The 17,426-nt window shown below is 38.6% G+C and overlaps 1 protein-coding gene across 2 annotated transcripts in view; it reads right to left on the bottom strand.

Annotated features, from left to right (window-relative positions):
- RNF133 (ring finger protein 133) overlaps positions 1 to 16,923 on the bottom strand; it is a 47,685-nt gene extending 30,762 nt beyond the window's left edge. The window contains exons 1-2 of one of the 2 annotated variants that reach the window (XR_001364529.1): positions 16,856 to 16,923; positions 9,327 to 9,484 (exon numbers count right to left, since the gene is read on the bottom strand). Coding sequence is in view for 1 of the 2 variants with exons in the window: in XM_014549920.1 (XP_014405406.1) it covers positions 16,856 to 16,878 (23 nt within the window). In the remaining variant the exon portion in view is untranslated. Of the gene's footprint in view, positions 1 to 9,326; positions 9,485 to 16,855 lie in introns of those variants that run through there. The other variant, XM_014549920.1, reaches the window with a different exon arrangement.
- Positions 16,924 to 17,426: the final 503 nt, after the last annotated feature.

The raw sequence follows: 17,426 nt of genomic DNA, 5'->3' as shown, positions 1-17,426 counted from the left end.
CCAATACTGAATGGCATGGGAGTTCTCTCCAGTGATACGACATCACTCTTTAGTGAGCAGACACTATTGGACTATCCACTGTCTCCAGTTAGGATTGGTCAGGCCTCATAATCCTGCCTCATAGAGGAGGTTTCTCCCTACAGAACCAAGTCTGGCTCCTCTATAAGCCACACAGGATTTCAGTGCCTTGCAACTTGAAAGCAGCAGATAGTATTCAATACCTAAAAGACATGAAAAGATTCTCTCATCCATACACCTATGCCCAGAAAAATACCAGTGTTATTCCAAGCCTGTGTACCACGGCCACTTGTGTGGCTGGCTCACTTACAGTTCAAACTGAGTTCGTGCTCCTTTGAGTAAGGCCTGGAGTGTATAGTCCTGCATCTAAAGAAAACTTCTTTCCCACAGACACAGCCAGGTAGACCCATCTGCCATGGTAAAAATTCTCCACTGTACAAGCCTTAAAACTTCTCACACAATCCGTGACGGAAAGCAAGTTGTACAAGTATATAAAACAACCCCAGTGAAAAGCTCCGAAGTAAAAATCTCACATGCTGTAGGTAAGGTATCAACAAAGCTTTTAAGGTCAGCCACCCTAGCACTAACAGAAACATCAGCAACAACATATGAGTGTGTTCCCGTAGATTTTACTAGGGGCTGTAATCTCTTATACACTATTCAAAATTTTTTTTTAAGTTTGCAGCAAACACTTGGGGCACAAAACCTGATCTGAAATAGTGTAAGTCTACTTACAGTTTCTCAGTGTCCAAAGGAAATAAAATGGGAGTTTAGTCTCTACTTGGAATGTGAACATGCCTTTCATTTTACTAGAAGAGAAAATAAAACTTCAAATGTTCACATACATTTTCAATATACCAACACAATTTGCCACTTAAGGGAACTTTATAAGTAAATAGAAAAACAAAGACTTTTTTGCAGTGTGAATAATCTTTCCCAATATTATCTATTCTGTATATTCATACTTTTGAAATCAGGATATAACTGATCCTGGCTTTTCATATTTGGCATTATCACTTTTTACCATTTGGCATTAATTTTCCAAATAGGCTGGTCACAACCCAATTAAGAAGTTTTCTCCCTCTTGTCAGTTTGGTCCCACCAAACAATCAAACATGACAGATATTTAACAGCAATGCCAGAATAATCTGGCAACTTCAAAAATGTGTAAATTAAAGATACGAAGACATAAACAGGCCATAAATAGTTCTCACTGATAGGATTTATTAAAATTCTGAATAAACAAAAAATATTAAATGGGTAAGACCATATAAAAACTTTCATAATTATAAGGCACGTTGACATTAAATAGTGGCAGAAGTCTTTTCTCCCAAAGAATATTGACTACAAATGGCTCACAGACAATACTGCTTAGATTTCCCACCTGGAAGTTATCTTGGAAATTAAAAGATAATAGCTAACTTTTTCATATGCAAAAGTTAATAGTAATAATAATGTATTTTTAAGATTAGGGAGAGAAAACACTCCACCGTAGATAATCTTCTTATACAACATTTAGCAACTGAAATCTTTCCATCCCTTCCATCTTTTGGCTAACGAGTCTTATATTTAAGAATGTACCCTGGAGAGAGTATAATCATTTTCCCCATATGGAAAAATTACTGGGCAGAAAATACTGAAATACTACTTCATTATCTCAGCTCAACAGTGGTATATCCCACATTTAAAAGAAAAAAACACATGTCAATTTTACTAAGGTAGAACTTTATGTCAATACTAGAGGCACAGTGAACAAAATTCGTGCACTGGTAGGGTCCTTAGCAGCTGCCAGCTGCCAACTGTTGGCCGGGGCCTCCCTCCCTTCCCCCAGCCAGCCCTGCCTCCTGGTTGAACTCCTGGACAACCTCTCGGTCAAGGGGACATTTTGCATACTATGCTTTTATTATATAGGATTCCCTATTATATTCTTATATATATGGAAATTCTTTGACATGGAAAAATCACAAGAATTGGTAAAAGGAGAAGGAAAAGAGGAAAGGGGGATGGAAAAGAGGGAAAGGAAGGAAAAAAGGGAGGGAGAAGAGAGGAAGAGGATGGGGGAAGAGTGTGAAAGGAGGAGGCAGGAAGAAGAGAAGAGGCAGGGGCAGTGGAGCTACCTAGAGCAGCTGTCACCAACTTTTCAGACCTCACGGACCACAAGTTGGCGACTGCTGACTTAGAGGATATAATCAGTGAACACTGGCAGAGTTCTCTAAGTAAATAATGGTGACAAGAACCTTCTAAACAGGACAAGGATAATGAAAAGAAAGATGTGTACATTATACTCAAGTAACCCCAGATTTTGTTAGTTTTCTTTTTCCATCACTAACCAGTCAGGTATGCATGAGGAAGTTTGATTAAATAAGGCACTAAGATTTGGATGTTTGTGTTACCTCCCCAAATTCATATGTTGAAATCCTAAGCCCCAGTGTGATGGTATTAGGAGGTGGGGCCTTTGGGAGGTACTTAGATCATGAGGGAAGAGCCCTCAAGAATGGGATTAGCCCTCTTATAAAAGGGAATCCACAGAGCTCCCGAGTCCCTTCCTCCACATAAAGACACAGTACCATCTGTGGACCAGGAAGTCAACCATCAGACTGAATCTCCCAGAATCACAATCTTGAACTGTGAGAAACAAAATTCTGTTGTTTGTAAGTCATCCAGTCTACAGTGTTTTGTTATAGCAATCTGAATCGACTAAGACATAAAGGTAGAAGAGTTGGGGGGAAAAAAAACCTGATCAAACTGGTCCACCCATAATCCGAGCATTCCCGCATCACACGCACAGGAAGGAGAAAACACTGTGGACAGAGAAGCTGAAGCACTGACCACCTCTCGGACAACCTGTGGATGGTTTGGTAGAACAGCGAATAGAAACAATGAAACGAATGCTTTCTCGGTTCCAGAGCCTTTGGCCAACAATCTAAGGCCATGGTGCACTCTATCCTGCTTTCTCCTCCAACCTTGCGGCATTTACAGTAACAATCACTTGCCACTTACTGTTTCCATAATAAAGCTTTCAGGGACTGCCACCTTATGCCGAAGTGTACAGTTTTAAAGAGCTAAGTAAAAGAAAGACCAAGGTGTAAATCCCTCCATGATACATAGACTCAGCCCCCCTCGTATACTTGCTGATAACCAGGCAAGTCAGTGTTCTTCAAGTGTGGGAGGAGGCAACCCCCGTCACCTCAGATGTCCTGGAGGGACAGTCTAACTAGGCAGAGAGCTCTGCAAACAGGCCCAGAAATGGAGTGAGAAGGATGAGGGGGGGGAGGAGGAGGGAGGAGGGAGGAGAGAGTGAGAGAGAAAAGGAGCCAGCTAGACAGATCTCTGGAGCTCTCTATGGAGGGGAGCAAGCAGGAAGTCCCCAAACATAGCCCTTCCTCTCTGCTCCCTGGCTTGTTCAAATCATCTTCCTCTGACTATCCTAAGGAAAGAAGGGGGCCAAGTTCACCAGTGAGTGCACCAGAACATGCACTGAAGTCAAGTTAAAAAACAAGGACCACCAAGCAGTGAGTGAGGGTGGGAAGGCTGGTCTCCATCATTCTTCCTAGCATGCATGGAACAGAGGTTAAGTCTACTTAGTACCTGTTGAAGGCCCCTTTATAGCATTCTATAATCATCACTAATTTAATACCTGTCCAAGCTACATCATCAGATGTGCATATAATTTTATAAGAAAAGTAGAAGATAAACTAGGAGGGAAATTAAATTCCTGTATGTGATGTAATTTTTGGAACAAAACTCAGTAGTGAAGCTAAACTCTCAGCAGTATATAAAGGATTAAATATATTCTATGGTGACTGAAAAAAAAAACATACTACTTCATCATCATGATGTAGAGATTAAAGGCCATAGGAGGAAGAAATTTCCTTTCTGCAACTATTTGTTATAAGTTAAAAGATAAAAGCATGTACAAAGCATCTCAAATGGACAAAATTTGCTCAGAAAGGAGCAATCTTGCAACAGAAAACCACAATTACCAAAATAATGGTTCCTAAACACTTTGCTTGAATTCAACACTGCATGATTTCCCCCTAATTTTGGAGCATTGGACTACTCCGAATCCACATAATCAGTGGACACTCAAATGTGGGCCGAGTAGAAATAAAACAAATATGAGTATCACATTTGTCAGTCAAGCCTAATGAGCCAGTCTAGAGTAAACTGTTTTAAAGACAATAAATGTATGTGGTAATGAAACCACAATAATCTCACTAAATTAAGTACCTGTTAGTTTTAATTTCTAAATGTGATGAAATATATACCAAACATTTGGAAACAAAATTAAAAGCACATAAACCAGTATTATTGCTGTTAAAAATATATCTATACTAATAAAAGAGTAATATGTTAATTAGGCTGAATAGACCGGACATCCTTCCGGACAAAGCCATGGTGGCGGGGGCCAAGGCAGAGGCAGTTAGGGGAGATCAGGCCAGTAGGGGAGAGCAGTTAGGGACAATCAGGCAGGCAGGCAGAGGCAGTTCCGGGTTGAGGGACACTCCCCCCCCCCCCCCGCCGTGCACAAATTTCATGCACTGGGCCCCTAGTAGTTACATAAACTTGATAGTGAATAAAGTTGAAGGTCTTATAAAAGTGTATGTGATGATACCTTATAGGGGGATATAGCTGGGGAACCTTTAGGCATCTTCTAGTACACCTTCTAGTACACCCCTAAAAATGACCCGCATCCTTGTCATGTTCCTATAAAAGTCAATCAGCTAGATTCAGAATGACAAATGTTCACAAGATCACTGCCACACAAAACCACCCACTATTGCTGCTTTAAATACTACTGCTTTATCCATAGGAAGCTGCCTTTATTTTATCAAAAAGTCAGGTATCGGCAGTTTCCTGTGGTTCATCTGAAAAGTTACCATTTATTATTATTTTTAATTTATCTTAACTGTTGAAAGTATTACATATCTCCCTCTTTATTCCCCCCCATTGGCCCCCTCCTCCCCATTACTACCCCCTCCCAGGCCTTCACCACACTATTGTCTGTGTCCATGGGTTATGCATAAGTGCATGCAAGTTCTCTGGTTATGAAAAATTACCAATTAAAATGCAATATGTGCTGGGCATTGTGGTAAATCAACGTGCATAATCTCATTTCATTTTCACTGCTTCATAAGAAGTCCACATAATATCGTTTCTATGTACATAATATTTCCATTCTGAGATAGGTGTCAACATGTTCAAGTCCGCTGGGTTTGCTCAACACAAAAGGGAAAGCTTTCAAAGAGTGACATGGTCTCAACCATCCCCTACTCCAAGATGGTAAAGTGAGCCAGGGTGACTTTTATGATCAACTGTTATACATCTGTCTCTCCCCCATCCGACTTGATAGGGGTACGAGGGTAAACTAAAAATATGATTTTTTTAAAGTTCTCTTCCTTTCTCATTTCCCGCCCTTTTACTAACAGAATGTGTAATTGATTAATCAATTGTATACATTGAACCTTGTGTTCTGGCTGAGATTTTGTTACAGTTCTCACTTGACCAGGCAAGAATAACAAGACTTTCAAGCCAGCCCTGAACTTATAGGCCTGGCCATCAAGAATGTGGGGGCTGATTGATTAGGTCTCAGACACTCGGGGATGACACACACTCGATCACCGCTTGAGTGATTTCAGAATACTGACCATCCTGTTCCGGGGACCAGTAATAAAGACATTCATCAAGACCCAAGACCCCACAGGAACTCACATTCCAGGACTGCAAATCACCAGCAACCCTCCTGTACTCTCTACCATTCCCTTTCCCCAATTCCCCTATATAAGCTTTCTCCTTACAAGCTTAAGGGAAAGATGGATATTAAGGTTTTTACTGGTCACCTTCCCAGACTTCTGCAATATGATATTATTAAACGCACACTTATAACCCAATCCCTGTCACTGCTTTTTGGCTGGGGAGTGGCAGACAGCAGGGGCCCAGGACTCTGTTGACCTCTGGTTACAGACTGTGGACTCTTGAGGTCAGAAACATTGCCTGGTCATCTTTATAGTTCCAGGGCCCCGGGCAGTACCTGATCAGCACTTAAATGAATGTGTAATTAGATGAGCTGTTTAACTGGGGGGGGAAAAAAGGGGGGGTTCCTTAATTTAGAGTCTAGATATGCTTAGTACTGTATAAGCCATGGTTTCTTGTTCTAAAAAAAAAACTTATTAGAAAGCAATACATGTGACAACATGAATTAAGTGTTCAATTCTGCAAAAAAAAAAAAAAAATGGGCAGATACTTTTAGGAAAGCAATACTTCAGGCAATAATAATATCAGCTCACATGGAGCACTGTGCTTAGTGATTTAAGTTGGTTTAATCATTCATGACCTTGGGAGGTAGGTACATTATATCTGTTTTACAGATGAAGAAAATGAAGCGCAGCAGAGTTAAGTCAATTCCAGGAATCACACGGGTAATGTATGTTAGGGCTTGTGTTCCAACCCAGATAGAAATAAAACAGTTGTTTCTGCCTGTTTTTCTTTCCTGTGTTTAAACTCTATTTCCTCTGTGACGAAGCCTTCACAAGTCCTTTAAGTCAGATTTCTAACCATTTTTGTAGCATGAACCTTCTGGCAGTCTGGTGAAGTCTATGGATCCCTCCGAAGTATAATGCTTTTAAATGCATACAATTAAGTTCATAGCATCTCGGAAGGAAAGCAGTTTTACTGAAATATAGTTATAAAGATATTTTTAAGAACAAATTTGTGCTATAGCAATTTATGTGCATCTTTAATAAGTCATCAACAAGATATAATGAGAGATTTAAGTGCCCTATAGCTTCAGTGTAGTTTATGAACGTAAACAATATTTCAGATAGCTGCAATAAAATACATAATACAAAAACATATGTACTTCAATTGGTGATAAAGCCACGGATGCTGCTAGTAGGCTAGGGTTTGTTGTCTACATTCATAATGAAAGTAAAATGCTAAATTTTAGTTAGAGAAAATAAAGGCGCAATGTTTTCCCATCTGAGTTCACCGATTCCCGAATTTTATCCAGATGAAGAATCTGAGCTGTAAATTACAACTAATCCGTTTCTTTCTGAAGCTATTGAATTTTTTTCTCAGGGGACTCATCATGGTCCCTCCTCACATCTTGGCTAGGAATGTTGGGAATGTGCCTTAATAGAATATCGAGCACTTAAGAGCAAGGCAGAACTCATGTTCCTGGGAGGTCACTTGCAATAGCATCTAACATAAAATAGATGGTCAAAGGTTTATGAGGTAAATGCATGCAAATTTGATATTATCCCCTTGGCTAAAAATATTAGGCACTTCCTAGAAGCTTGAATTTTGTTTTTCAAACTGCTATCCTTCAAGGCAGCAAAGCTTGCCTCACCAGTTCAACTACGTTTAGATAAAACTTCCATCACAAACCTGGATCTGTATGGAAAAGGATGCTCCACCCAATGATCTTAAAACAAGTTTAACCATGCTAGAGGTAACTTCAGTGACAAAAATAGGTCATTTTTTAAACTGCAAAGCATTAATTAGTAGAGACTACATCTTTAGTGTGTTTTATGGGGTACTAAATGAAAACAGGCCTTTCAATAGTCATTTTTAAGATGATTACTATAAAGGTAATTAAGTTATATAAGCTAAAACAAAAATGAACTGAGAAAAAGATGATCAATGACTACCTTAGCAGGTCATAGTCTTGCATATTTGACCTATGTAGTGCTTTAAGCTTTCCAAGAGCTTATTCTATCCATTTTTATGATTATGAGAGAGAAAAGCTTTAAATATACCAGGGTGAAACAAGCACCCACTGGGGGCTATGTTATAAGGGTACATATGATTCCTCAAAAGATTTCACCCCTGAAACCAAAAGATAGTCTTTAAAAATAGAAGTGTAATGATGAAGTGTCTACTGAGTAAATCTGATAGAAGCAACAGAAATGCATTTAACTGACTTGAGTGTGACATTTAAACACACACAATGCGCCCTGGCTTATGTGGCTCAGTGGCTAGAGGGCTGGCCTGTGCACCTACGGGTCACGGGTTGGTGCATTTAACTGACTTGAGTGTGACATTTAAACACACAACAAAGCCCCCTGGCCTATGTGGCTCAGTGGCTAGAGGGCTGGCTTGTGCACCTACGGGTCACAGGTTGAGTTCGATTTCTCAGTCAAAGGCACAAAGCTGGGTTGCAGGTTCGATCCCTGGCCCTGGTCAGGGCGAGTGTGGGAGGCAACCAATCGATTTGTCTCTCTCAGATTGATGTTTCTCTCTCACTCTCTTCCCTCCCTCCCTTCTACTATCAGTAATAATAATAATAATAATAATAATAATAATAAAATCAATATAATAATAATAATAATAACAATAATAATAATAATAATTAAAAAATCAATGGAAAAATATCCTCCGGTGAGGCTTAACAACAACAAAAATTATAAACACACACAAAGCTTCATTACTCTTCCAGGCTTGTAAAGGAAGCCAGGGAAATGGAATTATTTACACCTGGAAACTTTTAGAAGTTGAACAGTGACCAAGGTAATAAAGGAAAATTTTAACTCTAAAATTAGGGAGAACTTTCTGAAACAAAAAAAGCAATCCACATAAGAGGTCGTTTGCCTAATGAGGCAAAGAACTAACTATATTTGTTCAAATAAATGTTCCTTAACCTTAAGGTAACAAGATAATTAATTTGAAGTAAAATAAATGAAACTAAGCAACTTCCTCAAGAAAGACACTTAAAGTTAAAGAGCATGTCCTGTATTAATGAAGGAGTAGTCTTACTAAATGTAATCTGTGAACAAATGGGCTTACACAGCAATGCTTCTGCTCAGAGACCCACTAAACACCAACTTGGCACTCTCCCTCACAGAGAATGTGTCTTTGCTGACTCTGAATTTAGTAAAAGCACTAAGTTTCCAATCAATAGCCTCATGGCAATAAACTCCTAGATATGTCTAAACTCTTCCTTAACTGTGGCATCAGGCCAAAGTATACAAAGACTGCGCACAGCACAAAAGAAGCTCCTCAGGTCTGGCCAGGGTCCCCTTCGCAAGGGAACCCTAAATTCAGCACTCCCTCACGACTGGGTTTAGAGAATTCGAGAATGCTACAGAGGGAAGCCACGAGAGGTAAGCCACGTGCGCTTCTGTTCTTTGTGCCTTGGGTTAAAATTCCAGATCACTGGTCAAACAGGAAATCTACACTGGGTCTACTCACCCCAGCCCACTGTGTACACACAATATCCTTTAATAAGAATGTAGACGTAGGAGAAAAGAGAATTTTAAGAGTTAACAGAGGTCTAACCCTGCCCTCTGCCACAAATGTGCTATGGGGGCTTGAAAAAGTCAGTTTCTTCTAAAAGTACATGAAGAAAGAGGAGGAAAATACTCGAACAGGATGATTTCTTCATCTGTCTTCAAGCAACAAAATTCTACAAATGGTGGATTATCCAGTCTTCATCACAAAGTGGATGTCATCAAGAATGTAGGCAACTCTGCAAAACACAATGACAGGCAGCACAAAGCAAAGGACCCTAAATAGAAACAGCAATCTCAGACCCGAAAATACATTTTCCAGAATCGTACAGAATACCAAATTTAAAATGCCAACCTTAGACTTTAAGAAGTGTGATGTCAAACAAAACGGCTAATATCAAAAATGAATAAATACAATGTGATCTGCAGAGCTCAATGCAAATTTAAAGCCTCACTTCTCATTACCGGTCACTGGATTTCGTCTATGAATGTGTTGACTTTTTTTTAAAACCTTTCCTGCCACAGGCTGCCAATCTTGGTTTACTTAGTGATCATCAATTCCCTATGAAAAAACAGACCTTTTTCATGACATTATTTTAAAGTGTAGAAAAGATTTTGACTGGTCAAACATCCCTTGGAATATGAAAAGCAAATCTTTCTATTCCAAAGTAAAATCATAAAGAAATTCTCATTGGAATATTTAAATACAGATCTGCCCAGCCCCTTTACCTCTAGGTCAGTGATGGCGAACCTATGACACGTGTGTCAGAGGTGACACGCGAACTCATTTTTTTGGTCTATGAAAAAACAGACCTTTTTCATGACATTATTTCAAAGTGTAGAAAAGATTTTGACTGGTCAAACATCCCTTGGAATATGAAAAGCAAATCTTTCTATTCCAAAGTAAAATCATAAAGAAATTCTCATTGGAATATTTAAATACAGACCTGCCCAGCCCCTTTACCTCTAGGTTGTACACACAAGACTAACTAACACACAGGTTGTACATCTCAGTTCTAAGGAGGTAAGGCCATTACATAAAACAAGATAAAACAAATGCCTTAAAAAGGCTCTCATTTTTCACAAGCCAATCACTAAACAAATGCACTTAATTTGTAAATCAATTTTAAGAGTCTGATAATGTTAGACCAGTGGTCGGCAAACTGCGGCTCTCGAGCCACATGCGGCTCTTTAGCCCCTTGAGTGTGGCTCTTCCTAAGCCTTAGGAGTACCCTAATTAAGTTAATAACGATGTACCTACCTATGTAGTTTAAATTTAAAAAATTTGGCTCTCAAAAGAAATTTCAATTGTTGTACTGTTGATATTTGGCTCTGTTGACTAATGAGTTTGCCGACCACTGTCAGTTAGACAAAGAAAGTAGGCAGTAGAAAAGGAATGATACCGAAGTGATTGCTGGTGGTGAGAAGCTGTCGCAGATATTCCTGAGAAAGAAGCTGACCAATGCAATCAAGTTCCTGGGCATCCTGGACTAGGAAGTAAGATACATAGGGTCCTTCGTGTTTTTTCTTTTTTTCATGAATGTGTACAAAAATTCAAAAACCATAGCCTGGAGATTTCTCCTGGAATGATACTATCAAGCCATGCTCCTTTCTGTGTTCTTTACATTTGGAAATATAAGAGCATGCAAGCCAAGGAAAAGGAGAAACAGAAACAAATTAACTTAGATGTGGGCAATGAGAGGAAGCATCCGAGGTCACCTTCCCCATTCAATGGGGTGGGAAACAGGCGCACAGCAATGAAATGAGTGCACACCAACATGCGGTTCACAGAGCTACTCATACAAGAAGGGTGGTAGCTGGAATGAGGAGGGGGAGGAAGAACTCTGATGCAAACTGCTATCACCAATGATTTATGAATAAGAAAACACAATCCAAAAACAGTAATAAAATGAGAAATTGTATGCATATCTGCATAACCCACAGACACAGACAACAATGTGGTGAAGGCTATGGGTGCAAGGCTGGGGGACAGGGGCGAGATAGAAGAGATCAAGGGGGGAAAATGGGGACATATGTAATACTTTGAACAATAAAGATTTTTTTAAAAACAATACTAAAATGGGGTGCAGTCTCCACTTGGAATGTAAACTTTTTTTCAACACCTTGTAATTTTTAAAAGATTAAATACCTCCATTACTCTCTTCCATTGTTTGGAACCACAAGACAAGAAGGACAAGTGGCACTAATTAAAAAACGACACACCCTTTCTGAAAAGTTGTCAACAAAGCCAACCACCAAAAAGTAAAAGAAAAGCTCCAACATCTATTTTTTTGCACAATAACTGAATTGGAATGTTTCCATTATGCTGAAAACAGCTAGTACACAATTTTATGTACTGTCTTTTTCACTATCTGTTATAAATCATAGTCATTGGTTATATTTGGGTGAAGACCATTTGAATTTTGTGAAAGAGAGGTAGACAACTGATGAGAAGAACAACTTGGAAAATAATATGTTGCAGTAAACCTCTGTTTACCCAACCACAGAATCAGCTGAAGTTTCCTAAATTGAAAAGCAAAAGCAAGCAAAAAGATATGGCCAGAAAGAAAAAGCAAGGAGAATGTGTGTTCGTTTTATGTCTTCCTCCAGACAATGAGTCACTTGCAGGGGGGAAAAGAACATGAAAACAATTTTTTTAAAAAAAGATGAAGGTAAAGCAGAATCTAATGACAATTAGCAACCATAAAATTATCAAGATTATAACTGCTAACTTTTATTAATCAGCTATGTATGCTACCTGTCATTTCTTTCTTCTTTTCTTGTTCTGGTCCTTCTCTATTAATTTTGTCTGCCTAGTTAGATGATCCAGATGCTTGGATCCATTTTATTTCCAAATTATTCTAACTTTATGAGGAAAAAGATTGATGAAATTTCAAGAGCAGATTTGTTATTTCTTATTCTTACTTTATAAGTCAGTATTTAAACCAAACAAGACATCCAATAAAAATAACACAACAGAAATTATATAGTCATATAAAATCATTATCTTCACAGTATATGCTTCCTCATAACATGCTGAATAGTACTCGCAGTAAATATTTATTAACCGATAGATATAAGCATACAAAGACACACATCCAAGTGGGCACCACATATAAACACCCAGAAAAATCCAATCCTATAAGGACCTAGTTTTAAAAAAAAAACTATTTAACTTTTAATATAGAAGATATCTTGGTCAAATAAAGTGTAGAAAAAGAAATACCTTGAGTCAGATACTAAGATCCCAGGTATTAAAGAGAAGTAAAATAGGCCAAATATCTGAAGGTACAACCAATGCAAGAACAGGCAGATAATTCTTTTAATTTACTGTAGAATATATAAATCTACAACCAAGATGAAAAAAGCTATTCATAAAATTAAAGAAATAGGATTTATAAAGCTAAAAAAATTAATAGCCAACACAGACTTTGGTAAAACTAGTATCCCCAGAGTATGAAGATGTACTTTTCAACTAAAGAGATAATACACATTTATTAGGTATATATATATATATATATATATATATATTCATGGTTAGAAATGGCCATCACAACTAAAGACAACTAAGCCTAACAAATAAGAAAATCATCACTGATAGGTTAATAGTTGAAAACAGCTGTATACAGTGAACAATATGTAACAACCTAAAAAAAAATAAGACTTCAAAAAATCAAAGACAAAAAAGATCGAGGACTCACAGAATACAAGTTTAGAAAGAACATAATAGCCCAACCATGCTTTGAAGTATCTGCCATCTTCAAGGAAATACAAAATCATGAAACTAAGAAGATGAGACACTAATAAGCAAAATAAATTCCATAGCAAAACTGAAATATTTCAGAAACATAGAATTATGGGAAAATAAGAGTAAAGAACAAAAGATATGGTTTCTACATAGAGCAATAAGTGATGAAATACTCATTCACTTAGCACAACACGTATTTGTTGAAGGCATGTGAGTGCTACATACTGCGATACAATGGAAACCAGGGCAGAAGTGGCTCTCCATCATGGAATATATTCCAGAAGTTGTGAGATCTAAGTCAATACCTTTCTCAATCATAGTGTGAATCAAATCAACCAGGTTAGCAAGTTCAAAATTCAGATGCTCCATTGCCAGGAATTCTGATTTCACAGATCTTGGACGGAACCAAAGAATCTGTTGTTAAGCCTTAGTGGATGAGTTCTTAGCTCTGCTATTAAATATCTATGCAGCTTTGAGCACAAGTCACTTCACCTCTAAGATGAAAATAATTCTACCTGTTTAAAAGGTTTATACTAAAGAATAAAAATACTTTTTGATGTGCTTCACATAGCACCTGGTACAGTTGTATTCAAAATGGCAACTGTGGCAGAAAGAGTGCAAAACTCTGGGTCCACATTTAATTCAGCTGCTTATCAAATATATAAACACTGGCCAAGTTATTTAACCTCTGAGTTTTAGTTTCTATTTATGTAATATGTGGGTAGTAATACTTGCACTCTATCAAAAAGAGATATTGGAAGAAAAAAATAGGTCTTTTTGGTAAACTATAAAAATGCTACCTAAAGGTAATTAATAGTTAAGGCTACTAGCATTGTTAGTCATTGCAAGGTATACAAAAACATCATTAAAGAGAGAAAAAAATTGTCCTGGCCAGTGTTGCTAAGTGGTCCACACACCAAAGGGCTGAGGGTTTGATTCCCAGGCAATTAATCCATGTGTCTTTCTCATCTCTCTCTCTCTCTCCTCCGCCTCCCCGCCCCCCCCATCCCTCCCTTCCACTTCCTCTAAAAATCAATGGAAAAAATATCTTTGGGTGAGGATTAATGACAACAACAAAAAAGAAAAGGGGAAAAAATGGAAAAGCATCTTTTTTTTTAACCAACTTTTCCCCAAAAAAAAGCAATTTTGGGGGGGAAAGCTCTTGAAAAGCAACTTTTTAACCACCAAAATGTACTCATTCAAGACTTTATTGAGTACCAACTATATGCCACCTTGGAAATAATTCCCCAGTTTACTAAGATCAAAATCTTAACAGCGCTTTGAGGGTTGCACTAAGACAAGTTGGATATAGTTTCCCAAGTAAACACCGGCTGGAAATATTACCAGAAGAATAGAAAACCCTTGGTGGCCTCTTCAATACTACATCTCTTTGTAACAATCCTAGCAAGCAATCATCTAATTCCATTGCTTAGCAATCTACCAGTTGTAAGAACATCATCTGGGGAGCATGGAGGGACCTGGAGAGTATTATGCTAAGCAAAATAAGCCAGCCAAAGAAAGACAAGTATCCCATGATCTCACTCAGATGTGGAATCTAATGAATAAAATAAATTGATGAACAAAATAGATCTAGAAACATGGAAGCATGCAACAGACTGACTATTCTCAGAGGGAAGAGGGGAGAGTGGGGTGGAGGGGGGCAATGAGGGCGGGAGCGGGGACATCTGTAATACTTTCAACAATAAAGACAAATTTTTAAACATAAGTAATAAATAAAAGTATGGATTCTGAAATTTGGACTCAGTAAGTCTAGCCGAGCTCTGGGACGTGCATGTGCAGCGTGCTTCCCAAGAGCCCGTGAAGCGCAGCCAAGAACCGGCCACCAGTCAGGTTGCACTCACCAGTCCATTCTGCATGTGGCCAGTGCAACCAAATTCCGAAGGTATTAGCTTGAAATCTTCCTCACTTCACCTAACATCTTGGTCCTAATTTTGCTCTTGGTTCCGCATACAACCCAAGCCTAAACCTTCTCTGGGCTAAATATCTCCAGTTCCTTCAAGTAATCTACAAATAATACATTTTAAACCTGACAACGCTAAATTGTCCACATCTTTTTGTTTATATATCATGCCCAGAAGAGAACACAATCCTCATGTAGAATACAATGGGACATGCTCCCCTCCTCGGAATTACAGTATTTTCATTAACACAGCTTAAGTATGCCTTTTACGCAACTGTGGCCCTATCACGTTATGATTACTTCTTTTAAATACACTTATTTTGAAAAAATTTTAGATTCACATGAAAGTTGCAAATATAGTACGGAGAGCTCCCACATCCACCTCACCTAGTTGGCAATTTTCCTAATGTTAACATGTACAGCGTGCCACATCAACTTACCAAAACCAAAAATGAGCTCAGTGCTTTCTTTTAATTACATCTTTTTATACAAATTACTCCTCTGAGCCACATTTCCTTCATCCTGAACACAGACTTTTTCACTTTTGTTTTATTACAGGACGCAAATAAAGGCCCTTGCATATTATCCTTTAAGATTCAGCGCAATATTTCATCTTGCTAGTCTTTGACTCAAAGACTCAGGCTTTGAGTCCTGCAAGATGAAATGTAACATCCTATACTTAAGATTTTGAGGTCCTATATTTGTTGATATTCTGAGTCAAGGTTCACTTCAGACAACAGCAACTATTGCCATGAGATTCATGCCGTACACGTATATGGTAAGCAAGATGTCTATACTTCCATCCAATTCAACAGGCCAATTCTTAGGGTAATGTAAACCTCCCTCAGGGTGCATTAAATAACTTCTGATGCATATTATCAATGATTTACAAATTCAACCAATTTTCTGTACATCCAGTTACTGTGCTTTCATGCAAATATATTATTCCCCATCTCAGGAAAGTTCTTACACATGTGTCTCCACATTTTTTATTTTTTACTAATCTAAATATATGTTTGCATGTGTTGCTTCTTCAGCTGAAAGGCTTAGAGTTATCTGCACAATGAAAGGAATCCATTCACCAAATAATCTGAAATGCTTAGGAAAAAAGGGAACTCTCTAACATCCACTGGCAACTCACTGAACAGCTCATAGGAAAACTGGTGCTCATAGGAAATCCACAGAGAATTCCTAACGAGTCAGTCACAAAATAAAATCAGAAGAAACAGCAACGTGGCATTTGTAGTATTATTCCTTCAGGAAGAAACGACATTCAATTTATCCTCTTGAAATTAGTTACTGGTCTTAATTATTATAAAGCTTAGGGAACAAAATGACAAAAGACAGCAATTTACTATTGAAATCCCAATTAAAAAGGATAATTTAGACATGTGGACCCAAAGATAGCTATATTCAGCTATATCAATCATGGCCAAAAAAATTTTCTAAACCGTTTACTTCTCCTCAGAGATGTGAATAATTTTTAATTCTGTTTATCTCTCAAAAACCAGGCTGTGGAATCAGAGTTTTTAAATTACAAAATAGAGTTGACAATGATTTCAGAAAAGTTGCAAACTCATTCCTTTTTTTTTTTATTATTATTCCAGTGAGTTTCTTAAAGTGGGAAATCCATTTTTAAAAATCTTGAATAAAGCATCAGGCCCTAGCCAGTGTGTCTCAGGTGGTAGGAGCACCGTCCTGTACCTTGGAAGGTCGCAAGGTGTTCGATTCTGGTCAGGGCACATACCTAGGTTGCAGGTTCGATCTCCGGTTGGGGTACATGCAGGAGGCAACCCATCAGTTTCACTCTCACAACGATGTTTTTCTTTCTCCCTCTCTCCCTTCCTCTCTAAAATCAATGACATTTAAAAATAAAATAAGTGTAAAATAAATAATAATAAAATATTAGAATGTCAAAAACAAAGACCTCTTCCCACTTACCTCATAGTAACTCCGGACAGCATTGAAAAATGCTTCATCAGCTACGATCTGGGTTTCCCCGTTGAGGAAGGCCTGGAATCGTTCTTTCAGTAACTGCAATTGTTGCTTATTAAGCTATTAAAAAAAGAGAGAAAAGTAGCTGAAAAATTTGCCGATCCATGAAATGTAATTCTAAAATGTTATGTTTGTTACATGTGTATTAGATTTGACACCTAGAATTAAATTTATGGTAAAGAAAAATAAAAATTAAAAAGTCCTACTTCTGACTCAACTAGAGGCCCGGTGCATGAAATTCATGCATGGGTAGGGTCCCTGGGCCTGGCCGGTGATCAGGGCTGATCTGCGGGGCGACCAGTGGGGCAATCAGGAGTGGGGGGGGCCCCACTGACACCTGCCTTGGCCAGCCTGGCACCTCCCCGCTCACCGGCCCTGCCCCCCTGCCGCGGCCGCTCGCCTCCCTGTGGGGTGAGGGGGGGACCCCACTGGCACCTGCCTTGGCTGGCCTGGGGCCTGCAGGCTGGGGGCAGCTCCTGCATTGAGCATCTGCCCCCCGGTGGTCAGTGCACATCAT

This window comes from Myotis brandtii, unplaced genomic scaffold, assembly GCF_000412655.1.
Source record: "Myotis brandtii unplaced genomic scaffold, ASM41265v1 scaffold575, whole genome shotgun sequence".
Lineage (NCBI taxonomy): Eukaryota > Metazoa > Chordata > Mammalia > Chiroptera > Vespertilionidae > Myotis > Myotis brandtii.
This window is presented reverse-complemented; position numbering and strand designations above follow the sequence as displayed.